General features: G+C 40.5%; 1 protein-coding gene across 5 annotated transcripts in view; it reads left to right on the forward strand.

Annotated features, from left to right (window-relative positions):
* Nucleotides 1-18,355, forward strand: part of Ptpro (protein tyrosine phosphatase receptor type O) — a 216,303-nt gene that overhangs the window by 96,693 nt on the left and 101,255 nt on the right. For all 5 annotated transcript variants that reach the window (XM_034511956.2, XM_034511957.2, XM_076940702.1 and 2 more), the window contains exon 2: nt 17,228-17,501. In XM_034511956.2, the coding sequence (XP_034367847.1) occupies nt 17,228-17,501 (274 nt within the window). The remainder of the gene's footprint in view (nt 1-17,227; nt 17,502-18,355) is intronic.

The raw sequence follows: 18,355 nt of genomic DNA on the forward strand, positions 1-18,355 counted from the left end.
ACCCTGACACTCTTTCCCATGTGCACATAATAACAATTTTTGAAAATAAGATGGAATGACTGGGAAGACATCCAACTTCAACCTCTGGCCTACACACACACACACACACACACACACACACACCACAAACACTGTGACAGCAAATATTCACATATGAACAAATGTACATATGCATATTCCTTGTTTAGCAGACCCCAATGCAATTTAATTAAAAACAGTCTATTTTTTAATTTTATTTATTTATTTATTCATTCATTCATTCATTCATTCAGGGTCTCACATAGACAGGTTCTCTGCCAGGGAGCTATTCCAACAGACCCAATTACAGTGTAGGTTTTAGAGTAAACTTTTACATTACTAAGCCTCATTAAATCTTGTTCAAATGCACCTAGCAGTTCAATTTTGCCTTCTTCTTTAGCACGTCTTCCCTGCTTGGCAAAAGGAAGTGATTATGGGGGATGGGTGGTAAGAGTAGAAAACTATGTTGACCACCTTAGAAAAAGGGTGCACACAGTAGGTACTTACAAAGATCCATTATAAAAGTTGCACACAGTAGGTAGTCATCAAATACTTGTTGAAGTTGAAAGGTGTGGGGAAAGTAGAACCTGTGTACACCATTGGGGGAGGAATGTAAATAAGCAGAGACATGGAAAACAGGGTAGAGTCAATTCAAAAGATAACACTAGAGGCACTGTGGGATTTAGAACACTCTCTTCTAAATTTATATCCAGAGGAAATGAAGATGGTAACTTGGGGAGATATCTGAACTCCCACTCAATCCCAATGTTACTCACAACAGCCATGGCATGGAGTGACGAGGGTGTTGGTTGACAAATAAATGTCCAAGCTATAAGTTACATACATATACAGAAAGTGGGAAGGGATATACTTCAGCTTTAAAGAAGAAAATTCTCCCCTTATCTCACAAGATGAGCTCGAACTCTCCACCCTCCTGCCTCCACTTCCCAAGTATACACTGGCATGAATTTGAGGTCATCCTGGGCTACACAGAGAGTTCTAAGCACTGTGGGCTACAAAGTAAGAACAGACTTCAACACATACTCTTGCTTCATCCACCCTGATTTGTTACTCATTATGCAGTTTACATTTTTTAATATTGTGTAGATGTTATTGTATTTTACAGTTATAATAGCTTTTAATGCCCCTCGTCTTTTATATTGGACCAAAAAGTGGTGCATTCCTTGCCATTAGAATGTTAGAGCATTCTGCATAATATTCTGTCTGCGTGGCTACATTTCTCAGCAAGGTTTGTACTTCAGGTACTTTCGTGATGTGATCTCATAAGGCAGACCAACAAGGTGACGAATTACTTTACCTTTTGTTTGCCCATGAAAGTCTGCTTACCTCCAGCTTTGAAGGCCAATGTTGTCAATTATAGTGTGTATGTGTGTGTGTGTGTGTATAATTATATAATCCTCACTTCCCATTCATCCTTCTAATACTCTCTATGCCTCTCATTGATCTCTCTTGAGTTCATGGCCTCTTTCTTTTTAATTGTATATATATATATATATATATATATATATATATATATATATATATGTGTGTGTGTGTGTGTGTGTGTGTGTGTGTGTATACATATGCATATATACATATATTTATACACACACACATATATATACATGTATATGTATGTATATATATACACACACACATCATGTCTATTGGTACTATCAGTGTTCAGAGCTTGTTAAACAGCCATATTGTTGATATATCCATAACATAAAACATACATGCAAGGATCAGGGAACATCTTAGGTGGTAGAAAGATTGTAAGAATTTTCAGAGGACCAGGAAATCTGCTGTGAGACTGTGTCCCCTAGGAATGAGAGCGAAGCTTCACCTATGATACCACAACAAGGTGACATATAGTATGCTTGATTATTAAAAGGCTTTGCATTTGCCATGCTGTGCTATGACATCCTGATTTGTCCTGGCTGCAAAAAATCAGCTGAAGAACGGTCTAGCAGCCCCGTGGAAAAACTATTGCATATGGTCATATCTTCTTTGCTGCTATGAGATCTTGTCTGGATTGACAATTTGGTTGTGATACTCACCAGTGTTGTTTAAGTTAATCTTATTTAGAACTCTAAGGCTTCCTGAATTTCTGCTCCCAGATATAGATCATTTTCAACCATTGTTTCTTTGAATACGCTTTCTGTTCCTTTTATTGTAGAGTGTACACTAGCCAGCCAACCCAATTGCATCTTAGAAGGCCTGAAGATTCTTCCACTTTTCTATCATTTTTTTTCTGTTTGCTCCTTCCTTGGGGTTTTCAAATCTTACTTTCAATTAGCCTAAAATGCCTTTGGATAACTCCAGTGACTTTCAGTTGAGTTATTTGTTCTTACGTAAGTCTCGTCAGATACAATTTCCTAGACAATTTAAAAAACTTTTTTTTTTAAATCTCATTTGAGTTCTCACTTTTTTCATATGCTTTTTCTTTTGACCTTGTTGAGCATACATTTTTCAAAAGTCAGTTTGAATTCTCTGTCAGGTCATTCACATACTTCCATTGCTTCAGGGTAGATTCCGATCTTGATCCTTTATTTTAAACATTCTTGTCCAGGCTAATGCCTCAAGAAAAACCAGAATTTTGAATGTATGCTCTAGTCTTTTAATGGTATCATCTGCTAGTTCTTTCCTAAACACATGGAATGATAGGGGTTTGGGTTCAAAAACATCTCAAGTTTTCATTGATGTTATTTTATTTACCGTAATGAAGAAATTTCTCAACTAGTTTCAAATCTCTACCAGAAGAAAATTAGCCTTTGAGCTACTAGTTGAATTTTTATAACTTAGAGAGGAAAAAGCTCTGCTGGTCTGTTTACATGAGCTCTCTTAATTATTCACTACCTTCTCTGGAACATAGGAGTTCTATACACATTATACACATGCCTTTTGTTAATGATTTTAAACATACATTTGACATGAAAAAGTGCATAGAAAACGAGGCGCAGGTCAGTCAAAGGTTAATACAGATTGGGAAGTTAGTGACAGGACTTGATTTCAGATGTCTAAAGCAGAGGACTTGCTTTCCTCACCGTGTCAATTTCTGAGATGACAGTGATTTGTATGCGACTAGTGCTGCCCTGTGCTATTCAGGTATGCGTGTTTTTCACATGTGACCAAAACCCACAACTAGCTAAGGAGATTTCACACTGGATTATCTGCAAATTACCCTGCCCACTCTGTCACTCATTTCCTCAGTGAGAACAACTTTTAAACACTGGCAAGCCCTGCTTAGACCAGCGTTAGTCTAGATGATTCTGGATCTTGTCACACTGGCTGGGACAAGAATATTGAAAAAAAAAAAGATAAAAGTAAACAAAGATACATGAATTATCTGGATCCATAGGATTTATGCCTACAGCATATGAATGTGAAACTTTGAAAATGAAGGCCTTACCACTCGATTATGTTCTTGGCCCAGCAGTGGTATCACCCTCCGGTGCTTCTCAAAAGCTTTAGAATCTCAGATCCCTTTTTAAGCTTATGTGACTTTTAAGTTACTAAAGTCCTATTTAGTGATTAGTATACACTTTTTTTCCTCTGGTAATATAATTTCAACTACATTTATGACCAAATACAGTGATAAAACGCCTAGTGTCTGTGTCTCGTTTTTGTTTTTATTTCTTCTTTGTCTAAAAATAACAAATACTGAAGGTGGTTTTCATCACTTCTTTGAAAATAATCATCTGTTTTCAAAAACCAGCCTTAATTCCCACCATTGGCCAAACCATCCGATTTCCTTAGTTTTTCTGGAGGATGAGCAGAAAACCTGCCTAAGTAAACTTTGTCTCTTGAAGAAGAAAATCAAACAGCACTGGCAAGTTTAAGAACTTGTTGGAACATTATAATATAAATTTCATTGGCTTGAATCAAGAAGACTATATTGAGAATTATTCTCCCCTTGTGCTTCCCCTTTAATAACAATGATCCTTGTCCTGTACCTGGTGCTTCCTTGGCTTACTGATCTCAAGGTCCTACTTACCCCCTCCAAGCTACACACTCCCACTCAGACCCTCGTTCTCCTAGAAGGTTGCTCGTGTCTCCTCATGCACAGAACAATAACACCCATGGAGGACCTCCCTGGCATCTAAGCATGGCATACAAGGTCCTGCCTCCTCCGAGAAGGTTTTGTATCCAATCTCTGTCCCCAGGATACCCTGTATCTGTAATGCCCAGAACCACACTCTTTACCTGCTTGATTTATCTCAACTATTCAGTTCACTTTTGCTAGTAGAGCATCCTTTTTACCCTGGCACTTTGTTCTTATAACACTTGCTGGCTATGACAGTTACTATTTATTTAGAATTAATTTCTATGTGACAGGGATTTTTTATGGTCTCACAAATATGCTCTTGTATCAAGCCTGAAGAAAGAATGTAAAATTACTGCTTGGATTTGTATTTGAATTTCTTTTGTCTACTTCCTAGTCATTGATTAAATAATAATAATAATAATAATAATTTCTACATATTGCTTCAAGTAAGAGACACAACTCATCTGAAATGCATAAAACAATGCTTGGGTTATATTAGGTACTTGACATATGCTAAATATTGTTGTTGTTATTCATTTCTCATTTTCATTGCAGCAGTCAGTTTGGACTTAAATAATAATTACCTGATAAGTAAAAATCTCTCACACGTTGAGTGCTAAGTGGATTGCACCCAAGACCCATTAATCAACTAAGCTAATGCATCATGTAAATGGTATTTCAGATCCCAAACAAAAGAATCGCCCTGTTACACACTAAGTATATGTAATTATTCCTATTACCTATCACAAATTATGCACAACCTTGTTTAGAAAATAGATTATATTATTATAAAATATTAGTAAATTAGGTGAGCAAATAGTCTATGATTTGCTTCCTAAAAGCCTAAGCTAATAGAAAAAAACTCAGGAGAAGTGACCAAAGAAAACAGACCCCGATAGTTAGTGTTTAAACGGAAATCTGGTATGTATCCCTTAAAGCTTAAAAATGACCCATGTGCTCAGCTTTATTAATTCATAACTCTGCAGAATTACTAAGCGAAGGCAGTCCTCCCATCCAATAACTGATTCTCCATACACAAACCTAGTCAAGTGAACATGGATGGCCATTTCATGGGTAGGTGGATGATGAGAAGTCTCATAGTTTCCATAGCAACAGATGATTTATTAATGACTTAATCTGTATGATGCTAAGAACATATAATTCTCTGAAAGTCAGAAACAGATTGTAGCCTTGGTTTGGAGAAGACGGGGGAGGGGGACGGATGGCTGAAAGGAGACAAGTGAGATGTACCCACCGCTCAGCTTGAGTTGTATCTGCCCAACAGTGAGGAAGAGACTGTTCTTAATTTGGAAGCTTTTCTCTCATGTCCCAGTTACCTTTTGTACATTTTTTTCCTCCTCTCTTGGATCCCACGCTCCTCTCCATTCTCTTCCGTGTCTCCCTGTCTTATCATCTCCCTTACTTAGGACAGTATTTCTTTTTTTTTTTTCACCTCTATCTCTAATGATCGGGGTGACACCCTCACAAAATAGAAATAGAGATATACTAATCAGAACTCTGAGACACGAGGATCAACTGGAGTCACAGGAAGGATCTGTGGGAAGGGCTCAGTGGATATACAGAGATGGATTTAACTCCGCAAACATTTATTAAAATCCAAAGAGCAAAGCAACATGTTAGTCAACGAGACGGCTTTTATCCTCGTGAGGCTAAAATCTACCAGGAAAACTTAGAGAACTAAACAGACACAGAGCTGACAGGAGAAAAGGCATAAAGAGAGGAAATGGGAGAGGTAGAAAGAGGAAAGAGAGAGCCGGAGCTTAAGAAAGGAAAGCTCAGTACTGATGTCTCAAACTAATTTTCAGGGTGCTCGAGACAGGAAAGGCAGGTCTCAGAAGTTCCAGTTCATTGACATTGGTTTCAAATCATGGCGCTTTTGCTCTCAGCTGTCTGTGAAAAAGTGCTCTGCTGTGACTTAATGAATAAAACATCATAAATGGAAATGTCTTACCCTAAACGCTATAGATAGTGGACACAAGTACACTGGACTAGGATTTGTGTCTGGACACCAACAGCGACTTTATTTCTAAATGAGGATATGTATGAAAGAGGCTGGAACATTTCTGAATAATCCTACACACTAGTTCACCACTGCCATGAAGTTCACTACCATAGAAATGATCTAATAGTTGATTAATTAACTACTTTCAAAAATTATTGACTACCTAATATTAAATAATTACATCTCAAATATTATTTATTAAATACTAATTAAATATTAGTTATAAAAACAATCAACTGCTTTCAAAAATTATTTCTGTGATAATGCAAAATTTCTAATTTTTTTTTACACTTTTAAAAAGATACAATAATGAAAACAGGAAGATCCTTAACGGTGAAACGGCAGCTAACAAGTTCAATGTGTCACGTAAACGTCATGGCATGTCCCAACACCCAGTGTGAGAGGCTCCTTTATGTACATGTGCAACTTTCTGAAGAATGGAGGCTTTCACCAAGCACAGTAGGCTGCGGACTGACCGTCTACAGCTGTCCTCAAAGACAAAGACAAGAGCTTCATTTACAAAGCATAACTATCGTATTGTTGTCTCCATCGTCTTCTGAGTCTAAATAACACGAGTGATAACTGAGCACCCAACTCACGCACTGGTGCCTAAAGTTATCTCTGCGAAATAAAGATGAACAAGAAAAATGCCCCAGTTGCCCCAGTTTTACGCTCCCTCCTATGGAGAGCCGGAGCACGTTTCCTCTTTATGTATCAGTCTGAGGTGATTTAAATATGCTGTTGCAGGTGGGAAGATGCGGGGTGAAGGAGAAGAGACGTGGAACATGAATTGTGCTTCTTCAGTAAGAACAACCTGTCTATTGCCAGAGTTGTAAAGTTCGGCCTCTAGAGGGATCTGTCCCAAGAGGTCTCGATACGGATTGTAAGATTACAAAAATAGACTGATTCCCAGTATAAACATAAAAGTTGCGTGTTTGAAATAGAGATGTGGTGTGAGAAGCCACCAAGCCACCGTGAGGAAAGGGAAACGTTACCCCAAGGGACACCTAAGTAGGACTGCAGAAGCAGAGAACGCTAGAGACAGGGGGATGCTGCTGAGTTTTGGCTCTTGGCTGGGTTCTTTAAAATTGTGATGGAATAGTTGTGGTAAAGACACTAGGACTGCAAACTGTGAAGGGCTCTGAGTGACAGTATAAAACTGTTTCCTTTTTAGGAGTTTCCGCTTAATACTTGGGAAGAAGAAGTGCAAGTCTTTCTTTCTCCTACATTTTTCTTTTTTCTGGCTTTCATGGCCAGAGCTGTTATTGGCTGGACACTTAGGATAGACCCAGCTCTGCCACACAATTTCCAACCTTCATGGCAACCCCATAGGAAGAACAATAACATCAACCACCCAGACCTCCCGCCCCCAACCCCTGAACTCCCAGAGATTAAACCACCAGCCAAGCAGCACACGTGGAGGGACCTGTGTCTCCAGCCGCATATGTAGCAGAGCCTTGTCAGGAGGAGAGGCCTTTGGTCCTGTGAAGGCTCAATGCCCCGATGTAGGAGAATGCGAGGGCAGGAGGCAGGAGTGGGTGGGTGGGTGGGGGAGCACCCTCATAGAAGCAGGGGGAGAGGGATGGTATAAGGAGTTTGGGGGGTAGGTACAAGGAAAGGGGATAACATTTGAAATGTAAATAAAGGAAATATCCAATTAAAAAAAGAAAAAGAAGTCAGGAGAGCAAATGCCTACACCTATGAGGAAAAAGCTAAAACCTCTTGCTAAGCATCTGAAGCCACGCCCCAAGCTGCCACAGCATTGATTGCCTGAGTTTCAGGACAGATTCCATGCAAACCACTGCTTGAGTTGTGAAAAGAAGCACTGACCTTGTCTTCTAAACTAGGAAGACTGATCCGAGGTGTAGTTCATTTATCTGTGCTCAAGAGAGCAAATGGCATCTTCCTCAATATGCTGTTACTTTCCTGCGTGGTCCTGTTGTTTTGATATCACCGTCTTACCCAGAGACTGTTATTTTACGTCTTATTCTTCATAATCAGTAAACAGTCTTTTGTTTATGACTTATTTTGGTTTTAAGTTATGTTTTTGTGTGTGTGTGTGGGGGGGGATGTGTGGGAGCATTTGAATTCAGGTACCTATAGGGGCCAGAAGAAGGCATCAGATCTGCTGGAGCTGGGGTTGCAGGCAGTTGGGAGCTGCCTGATGTGGGTGGGTGCTGGGAAACAAACACCTCTGCAAGAGCAGCGCGTGGTTTCTTAAGAGCGTGGTTTCTCTCCAGCCACCGATTCAGCATTTTAAAGGAGAGAGAAGTGCTGGGCATGATGGCACACGCCTTTAGTCCCAGCACTCAGAAAGCAGCAGCAGGTGGATCACTGTGAGTTCAAGGCCTGCTTAGTTCAAGGTCTGCTTGGTCTACAAAGAAAGTTCCAGGACAGCCAGTGATATGCAGAGAAACCCTATCTTGGAGAGATGGGGTGTGAAGAGAGAGAGAGACAGAGAGATAGAGAGAGATGGAGAGAGACAGAGATACAGAGACAGAGACTAGAGTAATACTAGTCCCAAGGCTATATGCCTGGCCCTGTCAGCATAGTCAGAAGCCGTAGACCAGGGAGGTCACAGACCATGTAGGAGAACCTGCTATTTCTAAATATTAGGACCAGGCCTCTCTTCTGAATTGAAATGCGTATATTCGATTCCTTACTTAGCAACTGGATTTGTGTGCATTAAAGCTGTACCACAGTAACACACTATGGGTCATCCTCCTCCTTCCCTCTCCATACCTGCCTGCACATCCTGCTGTATATGAATGACAGTGAAGTGAGTGTGTGCACACATGCACCGGTCAAGTCACTGGGCTCAGCGGGCTATGCCTTCTGAGTCTCTCTCAAGGCTACTTAGACCTCAATTGCCTTCATCTTTCCTAAATCATTTCATCATTCCAACCCCTCTCGCCTCTGCCTATTGTCATCTGGCCGTTCACACTTTAGTCAGAAATGTCTCCCTCCTCACAGACAGTTAAATAAAGCGGGCTTCAAATCCAGTCCGCTCTGACACAATTTCAAGTCCCCCGTGGGATTTTCAGTAACTTAGTAGCAGTGTTCATTCTCGCAGATTTTTCTCCCTTCGAGTGCCAGCTTCCACTAAGGTGTTTCTGTGCCCTGCTGTGCTAGTGTGAAGCCCAGCCTTCTTATTGGATCCCAGAAACTTCCTACACACACCAAGGATCTGGGAGAACGCAGACCCTTCCTACAGACTGGGAACCCAGGAGAGGGAAACATGCACTGATTAAAATGCTATCTTCAAACACAGCATTAGGCATTTCCAGCTTTGCAATGGCCTTCGCTCCTCTCCATCTGTGTTTCCATTGGCTGCCTGCCCCCTCCTCCTCCCAGCATCACACTGTCTTGCTGGCTCCTTTCTCCACGGCTTTCTTATCTCTTTGTCTCTCGTTTCTCCCCGAACTTTCTGGAATAAAGCCATCTGTTTTTATAAGCAGAATTCCAGTTTTGCTGTTTCTGATTTTGCTCATTTGCCCAGATCCTTCTCTTCCGAGACTCAGAAGGAAGGATTCCTTCTTTACCAATTGGTTATTTTCCTCAGTAAGAGGTTTGGAGCGAACAGTGTATGTAGGGAAATGTGCTTTTGTTTTACAATGAGAGTATGACCAGTTCCTACTTTATAACCTAAAGGTAGATCACTCGTGCCTCAGTCCTTAACCTCTTAAAACTTCTAAATTATATATATATATATATATATATATATATATATATAGTTAATTATATATATGAATAAGTATATAAATATAACATGAGGAGTTCATTTGACATTGCTTATAAGTCTGTGATTTCAGGGCTGAGTACTTGGTATTAGATAACCAACTAGGGGCTCATCCCTGGGGAACACTAATTTTCTTTTTCTTAGCATGCATTAGCTGTCTATAGCGCTTTACCTAGGGATGGGACCCTGGTATATTTTCACTTTGGGTATCAAGTGGTATTAGAGTTTTCAGGTCTTTTTAGGCCGTCATATTGTTGAGACTTCATGGTCGTAGCACCTCTGTCATATGTAGAACCCACAATGTCACAGCAGACTTCTTGGTCCTCTGACTTACAGTCTTTCCAGTCCATCTTCCATGAGGTTTGCTGTGCCGACCATGATGTGACCAGGTGAGGCACAGCAATGACTGCATGGCAAGATGTCCTTAAAGGTGCAACAGTGGCACTCATGTCTTGGCAGTAACCAAGAGCTGCCCAGCTGGACTAAAGGACTACTTAATAGGAGGAAAATCAACTAGTTCTGGAAACAGCCAACTACCCATGGCCAGTTAGGTCAGGAATCCCAGATAATAACCTCCCATGACCACTTAACTAAACCAGTGTATTTCCTAACTGAATTTTAAATGCTGACCCTTATACTCACAGATAAGTACAGCTCCCATCCCCATCAAAGAAGCTTCTCTTTGCAGCAGATCAAGGCCATTACTATCTGAAAGTAAACTGAGAGAAAAGACTTTGATGTATTGCACTCTGTTTTCTTTAACTTCCCATCCCCCACCCCTGGATACTGGGAACATTTTGAAGAGTCCTAGTGATGATGGACAGATGAGACTCTTTTCCTTAAAGGTTTCACACGCTGCTGTGGATCTGAGCAACTTAAAAGGGAGAGTCATTAAAGGACAGAACCACAGAATGTCCCAAGGGTCTTACCTAAGCAAGAATGGAGTGGTCTTGGGCAGCAGGAGATTAACTGTCCCCAGAATTTAATTAACTGGTGTCATTATTGGAAAGATTCTTCATGGTTGTAGGGAAATTTAACTAAATTTGGTCATTCTGAAATAAGAGCTCTGGACTACCATCTTTCACGGTATCTTCTAGTGACTGAAACAACGGCACCCCCCCCAAGCATTTTCACAAGACGAAGCCATTTCTAAACTTCACCCAGAAAAGGCAAAATTCGCCTATCAACATCATTTACTTCTCACAGCACATTGATCTAGAAGAAAGTCACTAGTCTAGAATTTACCTATGACCTGCTAAGATCATATGGATTTTATGCCCCCCCCCCCACGGGTTGGAAATCCACCTCCTCCCCGCAAGTCAATCAGCAGCTAAGCACAGTTTCCAGGTTTCCAAATTTCTCAGCTCCGTTAGTATGAATGTGGTTTCCATGGTTACCTCACTCAAATAGGTGAGCTCAGGCTTTCACAGTGCTAAGAGAAAGAATGATTTTGTGTATGTCACAGGAGCATAGCACCAATGAGTGGGTAATGGGACTGATAGGTAGAATTACTGGTTCATATGTTATCCTTAGTATTGACATCCTATAAAAAAGGCACAGCTTCTAAAACGTACACAGGCTAAAGAAAATCAGTTAGGAAACAGACCAGAAATGGCAGCACCAGGGTAAATGTATCTGCCGGCAAGCCTGAGGACCTGAGTTCAATCCCTCTGACCCACAAGGTAGACTGAGAGAACTCATTCCTGAAAGTCCTCTTGTTACTGCCACTGAAATGCTGTGGTATGCACCGTGTGTGTGTGTGTGTGTGTGTGTGTGTGTGTGTGTGTGTGTGTGTGTGTGTGTGCATGGATACACACACACACACACACTCACATTAAGGGTCTAGTATCTCTGACACTTACCTAAGACAACAAAAACCAAGAGGATGTCAGCCTTTGATATTTAAATATGACACTGTCAGCTGCAAATATGTTGAGCTGAATTAATTTGCAGCCATCTCTAGGTTGGACACACCTGGGAAGAATTAAAATGAGGAAAAAAACCTAAGAAGCAGATTTGAATCCAACTCTGTTAATCCTTAAATTTCTATCTTTCCATATCACACTTTTCAATCATCTGTTAAGCATAATCTAGAAAAATCGATCACGGTCTGGGCTGAGGGAGTTCCTCAACAACTCTGCACAGCTACGGAAGGTAGCATTTGGGAGATCATTCTTCCTTTGGGTCCTTACAGCCTGAGGACAAAGGCATAATAGTGACAACTCTGACAAGCTTTCGTAATGAGCGTTTCTATGTATGATCTTTCCTTAAAGCAGTTCTCAGACACAAGGATTATTATTTCCAGTTAATACATGAACTAAAATAAGTTGTTTACATCCATAGCACAAGGCTGGGAGTCAGGGAGTCTGGTTTTATATTTCTGCTCTGCAATTTACTATCTATGAGTATTCAGGGATGTCTGCAGATCTCTGAACTTCATTTTTGGGATGTCTAAAATAAGAAAGTCTTATAACTCATGGAATGTGTGTATGTGTGTGTGTGTGTGTGTGTGTGTGTGTGTATACAGTTACACAATACAGAATGAGTGATAACTAAATCCCATTATTCACTGTGCATAGTTAGAAATACAAATGGTATTTTCTTATCAAGTCACTGTGCAGGTGGGAATGAAATGACAATATATTATACTGAACAGGACAGTGGATATTTTCTGATATTGTGGAGATAAAACAGTTCTGGGAAAAGAATTCAACCTAGCATTTCAAAACAAACAACAAACAAAAGACTGCTACAGTAAGATAGGCCAAGATTTGACATGAAGTGGCGGAGAATCATAATAATCATGAATCCAGTATTATATGTTTTAAGTAACTCTGGGTGCATTTTCTCATTGAGTTCTTTATTTTGAAATGTGGACTACTTACCAGGGCCTGTGACTGGTCTCTGGCCAACCTGATTCTTTGTCCTGTACCCCATGGCCTTTCTAGTATGGTTTTCCATTGTATCCCTTGTGGTTCTTACCTCCCAGGATTAGTTAAGGACCAGTTACAGGCTCCTGCATTTCCATTTCTAGCTGCAGCCAAACCTCAGGCCCCAGTTGCTGACCCTGGGAGAGGATCTTTAGTTCATGAGCCATACAGCCCAAGAGACAGGTGGAGATACGACAGGTGGTTCTCTCGTTTCATCCACTGAGGTCCCTCCTCCTGAGAGGGACTCTTGATAAAGAACAGTTGGAGGAAGGGTATCCCTTTTCCTCAGTGGTGTAACTACTGGCAAGTTCTCCTTGCTTCAGTAGTCTCATATGTCTGTTTTTCTTTTTTTTAATTGGATATTTTATTTATTTACATTTCAGATGCCGTCCCCTTTCCCCATTTCCCCTCCCTAAAAACCAGCTATCCCATCCCTAAAAACCAGCTATCCCATCCCTAAAAACCAGCTATCCCATCCCCCCCCTCCTTTTTGCTTTTATACCATTTTAATTACATGCAAGTATTAAGGTCAGCTCTAGGTTGAGGAACTAGCAATACAATAGATGCAAATAGTCAAGGAACAAGCAAGACAATAAATAGAAATAGTCAAAGAACAAGCAAGGCAATAAAAAAAAGACCAGTGATCACTCCTGTGATCACTGTTTCTAAGTATTTATCAGGATGAGCAAAATATCTGAGACAACTTCCCTGTCTTATCCCAAAGTCATTTTCATGTCTGAAGCCTACTTCCTTGTTCTAGCCTAATTTTTGATTCCTGCCTGAAATTACTTCTTTGTTCTAGCCTAATATTTAGATTCCTGCCTGTACCCTCAGGGGGCTCCTCACAAAGCCAAGCCTCACAAGTAGACGGAAGGCTGCTGAGAAGTGTGCCAGGGGGGAAGGTACTCACTCTATAAATGTATGAAACTGGCAAACAATTTAAAAAAAAAAGCTTTTAAAACGTGTCATGTAAAGGACATTGGGGTGAAAACCTTACTGCTGAGTTAAGCGAGACTGGTGGCATCCTGAAAAAAAAAGAAAAGAAAGAAAGAAAAGAAAAAATTTTTCTTAAAGATATTTTTGCAGTCACCACATAAATTAGGAATAGTTTTCTATCCCTTCTTGCTCTTAGCAGGGAGTTCATGCCGGGAGCGCACAGTCAGCCCCTCCTCCTGAACAACTGAAATAGACAGATCCCAGGAAGAGCTGGGGCGAAAGGATCAAGGGGAAGGCAGCAGCAGACAAGGTTCCCTCTAGGCTCAGAGCCTAGCTCTCACTTGGCTGGCTGCCGGTCCTCATTAGTCCCAACAACATGAATCTGATTAGCCGCTCTGGCTTATTTTTGGCAACCTGGGAGTTCACGGGCCAGGATGTATTCTCATAGCTGACACTATCATTGCCAAAGCTGCCGTTAGCATTGGAAGATTATTCTTTTTTCTGGAAGAGTTTGCTGTCTGTGAAGCATTGTGACACATTAGACATCAACTCAAACACAGAACGCTCCCCTTGCTCCCCCTCCGTATCGCTGCAGCCACCTTGGTTCCTGACTTACTAAGACACAGTGCAAAAAATTCTTTATGTCTTCAATGTTTGTAATTTAATGTTTTCTGAGTTAGCGAACCAACTTCTATAATCAATGAGACGCAAAAGCCAGATTTGAATGTAATTAAATGTTCAGTTCTTTACTTGCCTACATTTTGGTTAACAGGACTTTTTCATTGCTATGTGCTAAAAAATTATTTGTGTGAAAGAGATTAATAATGATGATGATGATGATAATAATAATAATAGTATTTTTATTTTCCTCAAATAAAACTGAACTGTTGACCTAATACCCATTGTGTGTGTGTGTATATATATATATATATATATATATATATATATATATATATATATATATATATATATCAGGAAGATAATGTTTACTAGTAAGACTGACTATTTTAGTTCACCAAGATACAAAACTTCTGAGATTTCCAAAGTATATTACATTTTAAAACTATTATGGAAAAGGTAGCATATTTTGTCAAACTATTCAGTAAGTTAAAACTAAAATGTTCTTTTCATTTGCCATCAGTTGGTTTGAAGGTTTATCTATAACCAGAGTGTCTGATTCACTGAGCATTTCATGAACTTCCATGGAAATCCCCAAATGCCATCTCATTCTGAGTCCACTCTGTGTTTGAATTCTTGGCTTTTTTTTTTTTCCTCATAGCTGAGCCTTCCCTGTCCCAAGCATTCCTTCCTGTTGCTTCAGGCCACTAAGGGACATATCTCAGGTTCTGCTTCCCAGCAAAGAAAAGACAGGCTGAGATTTGTCACAAAATGCAGCTGTATGCACAGCTGCCTGGCTAGGGACAGCAGCATTTAGGATCAGGAAGTAGACTCAGGAGACAGAAAGGTTGAGTGCTTCTGTGCTAGCCTCATGTCAATGGTGTTGAGTCAGCTATACACAGTCCTGTCCTTCAGATGAGCACTGCCATCGCCACCCAGTTGTGTTCGCTTCCCTGAGGGACTAAGGATCCATCAAGCAAGAGATTCAATGTCTTGTGTGTGCAGAGGGACTAGGCACCCACAAAGCAAGGGTATCCTGTCTCATATCTGAGAGTGAGGAATAATGTCGAGAACCACTATAGAATTCATGCATAGAAACTATCTTCTATTACAAATGTGACCACACACATCAGGATGTACCCAGCACCTACCAGGCTCTGATCCTGGAGCTGTAAATACATCTATATATAAGTTACACCTCCTGGCCTGAGATGATATACATCACCAGTATGATTAAATTACCACTAACACAACACTGGCCTTCTTAATGAGAAGACAGAACTAAATACCTTCTAATGTGAGATATCTTGTATAAGTACTAAGGCCCAATAAAAATGAGTCCAGAAGGACATAAAAGTACTGGTACATTTGTAGAATTCTATACTCTCTTTTAGGACTTTGAGTTTAATTTGGTTGCTGAAGACATGTACCATACAAAAATCAACAAACAGATTACATTTGAGAGATGTTCATATGTGTTCAGGCAATCCACAGGACTTCGATGTACTGTGTGACAAACTCAGTGTCTAGAAACAACTAAAGGAAACAATAATAGGTCTGCTGTACAGAAAGGGAGTTTGTGTTTTGAACTTATGACCCTTGGAAAATACTCTAACCGTTCCGATCCTCAACTACAAACAGAGATTGAACGCAACCGTATTTCTCTCATGACGAACGTCTTGCATGCAGTGACATCTTTTGTAGGTGGTCTATGTCGTGCTGACTATAGCACCTACACCTAGTAGATGGGTAACTCCTTGAAACAGTTCTGTGCACCTGCTATAGAAGACAAATCTGAGGCTCATGGTAGTGAGATAACTTATACAGCTCACCAAATGCATGAAGAATCAAAGCAATAGGTTCTAGGAAGCACATGAGTCTTGGTTGCAACCAGAAATAGATCGTGTCTGCCCTTTGAGTCTACATAGAATAGACATTTAAGATAACTATACAAATGATTTTTCAAATATAGTTTATATATCTTTTAAAAGCCTTCTTTTATTCGTGTGTGTGGGTGTGGGTGTTTGTGGGTGTGCACGCACGCAGTTATGTATGGGTGCCCAAAAGAGCCATAATAAGACATCAGCTCTCATGAACTGCAGTTACAGGCAGTTGTGGGTGCTGGAAACAGAATTCCAGTTCTCACAATAGAGCAGCAAATATTCTTCTACTGAGTTGTTTCTCCTGGGACATTTCTTGGGCTAGTAATGTGTGTGTGTGTGTGTGTGTGTGTGTGTGTGTGTGTGTGTGTGTGTGTACATGCACGGGCATGTGCGTGTGTAACTTGGAACTTAATCTAGTTTTGTGCATACAAGCTAAGTACTCTACCAACTGAGCTATATCCCTAGCCCCTAAACTTATCTGAATACTTGAGGGATTTTAAGCACCCATGGCTCTTCAGTGTGGTCAGTTCTTCATCTTACCGTGGCTTCTCTTCTGAAGAGCTGGCTAGTGTGTAATGAAAAGAACCGTCACAGGATTCTGTCCTGACAGCTTCCCCACTCTCAGAACTGACAGGTGAGCAAGAGAAAGGAAATAATTACCTTGAAATAACTTCCTCTAGAATAGTGTTTGCTCCAACACTTCTCCCACTTACCAGAACACGGGGCTTCTCTGAAAATTAGCTTTGACAGTGACTTCATTTGTCATCTGTTCATCCATTTGATGCCTATTGTGTGCTTTTCACATTAAATACTCCACGAGCTGGAGACAGACTTTCAATGGAATATCAAATGTTTATTGTAAAGCTCTGAGATCATTTTTCATGAGAGGGGCAAACTGACTTTGGTGTGTTACTAAAATATTCATCGCTACCAAAGTGACCATGATCACTCTGAGTGTTAGTTTTAGGAAAATGATCTTGGCATAATCTTATTGCCCATCACCTGACTATCTCTTGTCTTTTTCTTCAACAGATTGTTATGACGTTCCACGTGACTGTCCAAGACGACAACAACATCGTTGTGTCTTTAGAAGCTTCTGATATAGTCAGCCCAGCATCTGTGTATGTTGTGAGGGTAGCTGGTGAATCCAAAAACTATTTCTTTGAATTTGAGGAGTTCAACAGCACGTTGCCCCCTCCTGTGGTCTTTAAGGCCACGTATCACGGTCTTTATTACATAATCACTCTGGTGGTAGTCAACGGGAATGTGGTCACCAAACCATCCAGATCAATCACCGTGTTGACAAGTAAGCATCCCTTGATCTCATTCTCTGTGCTCCTTCTCCAAGTGTGTCCTCATGAGGCTCTAGCTGAGGCAGAGTCCACCAGAGAGGCAGCATGCTTGGCTTGGTGTCTAATGTCATAACAGTGCATTCACCATTATATTAAGAAAACATCTCCTTACCTGTTTGATGGTATTCACTATCCACTCTTACCTTTCTAAAATTCTGTTTTAAGCCACAAAAGTAAACTTCACTGAAAATTTATCTTGAGATTGAGTAATAATTTCAGGTTAATGACTGGACCGTGGACATTTCTCCAGCAAAATTTAAATGTGTGATCCTGGGTTGTTGTGTCTTGTTCCAAAACTTCTATTCCCATGGGAAGCAATTGGTTCTTGAGAGAGTGAGTTTGTTTTCATAGTAAGCCCACTTGACTTTAATTGTACATTCTTAGCTGGGGCTGGTACACACAACACACACACAAAGACAGACAGAGAGAGAGAGAGAGAGAGAGAGAGAGAGAGAGAGAGAGAGAGAGAGAGAGAGAGAGAGAGAGAGAAAGCAGCTGTTATTCCTCATCTCATCTTAAATAAAACTTTGGCATCCACTGTTCTAGAAACACCAGAAATAGAAAGTTGGTGCTGATACTGGGAAGATTTTAGCAATGGTCTTAACTGCATGTGATTTTTGCCATGTTCTCTGACATCACATCATAAGGTAACACGTTCCCAAGTATAAGGAAGTGTGATCTCTGTAAGACAGCAGTTTGTCATCAGAACAACCGAATGCTTCATCCAAGTTCCCTCTGCTCATGTTCTTCAGTGTGAGCTTTTCAGTGGCTGCCATCAGTAAACTGTCGGCTACATGTGACCACTGTG

This window comes from Arvicanthis niloticus, chromosome 9 (genome assembly GCF_011762505.2).
Source record: "Arvicanthis niloticus isolate mArvNil1 chromosome 9, mArvNil1.pat.X, whole genome shotgun sequence".
In the NCBI taxonomy this organism is placed as follows: Eukaryota; Metazoa; Chordata; class Mammalia; order Rodentia; family Muridae; genus Arvicanthis; species Arvicanthis niloticus.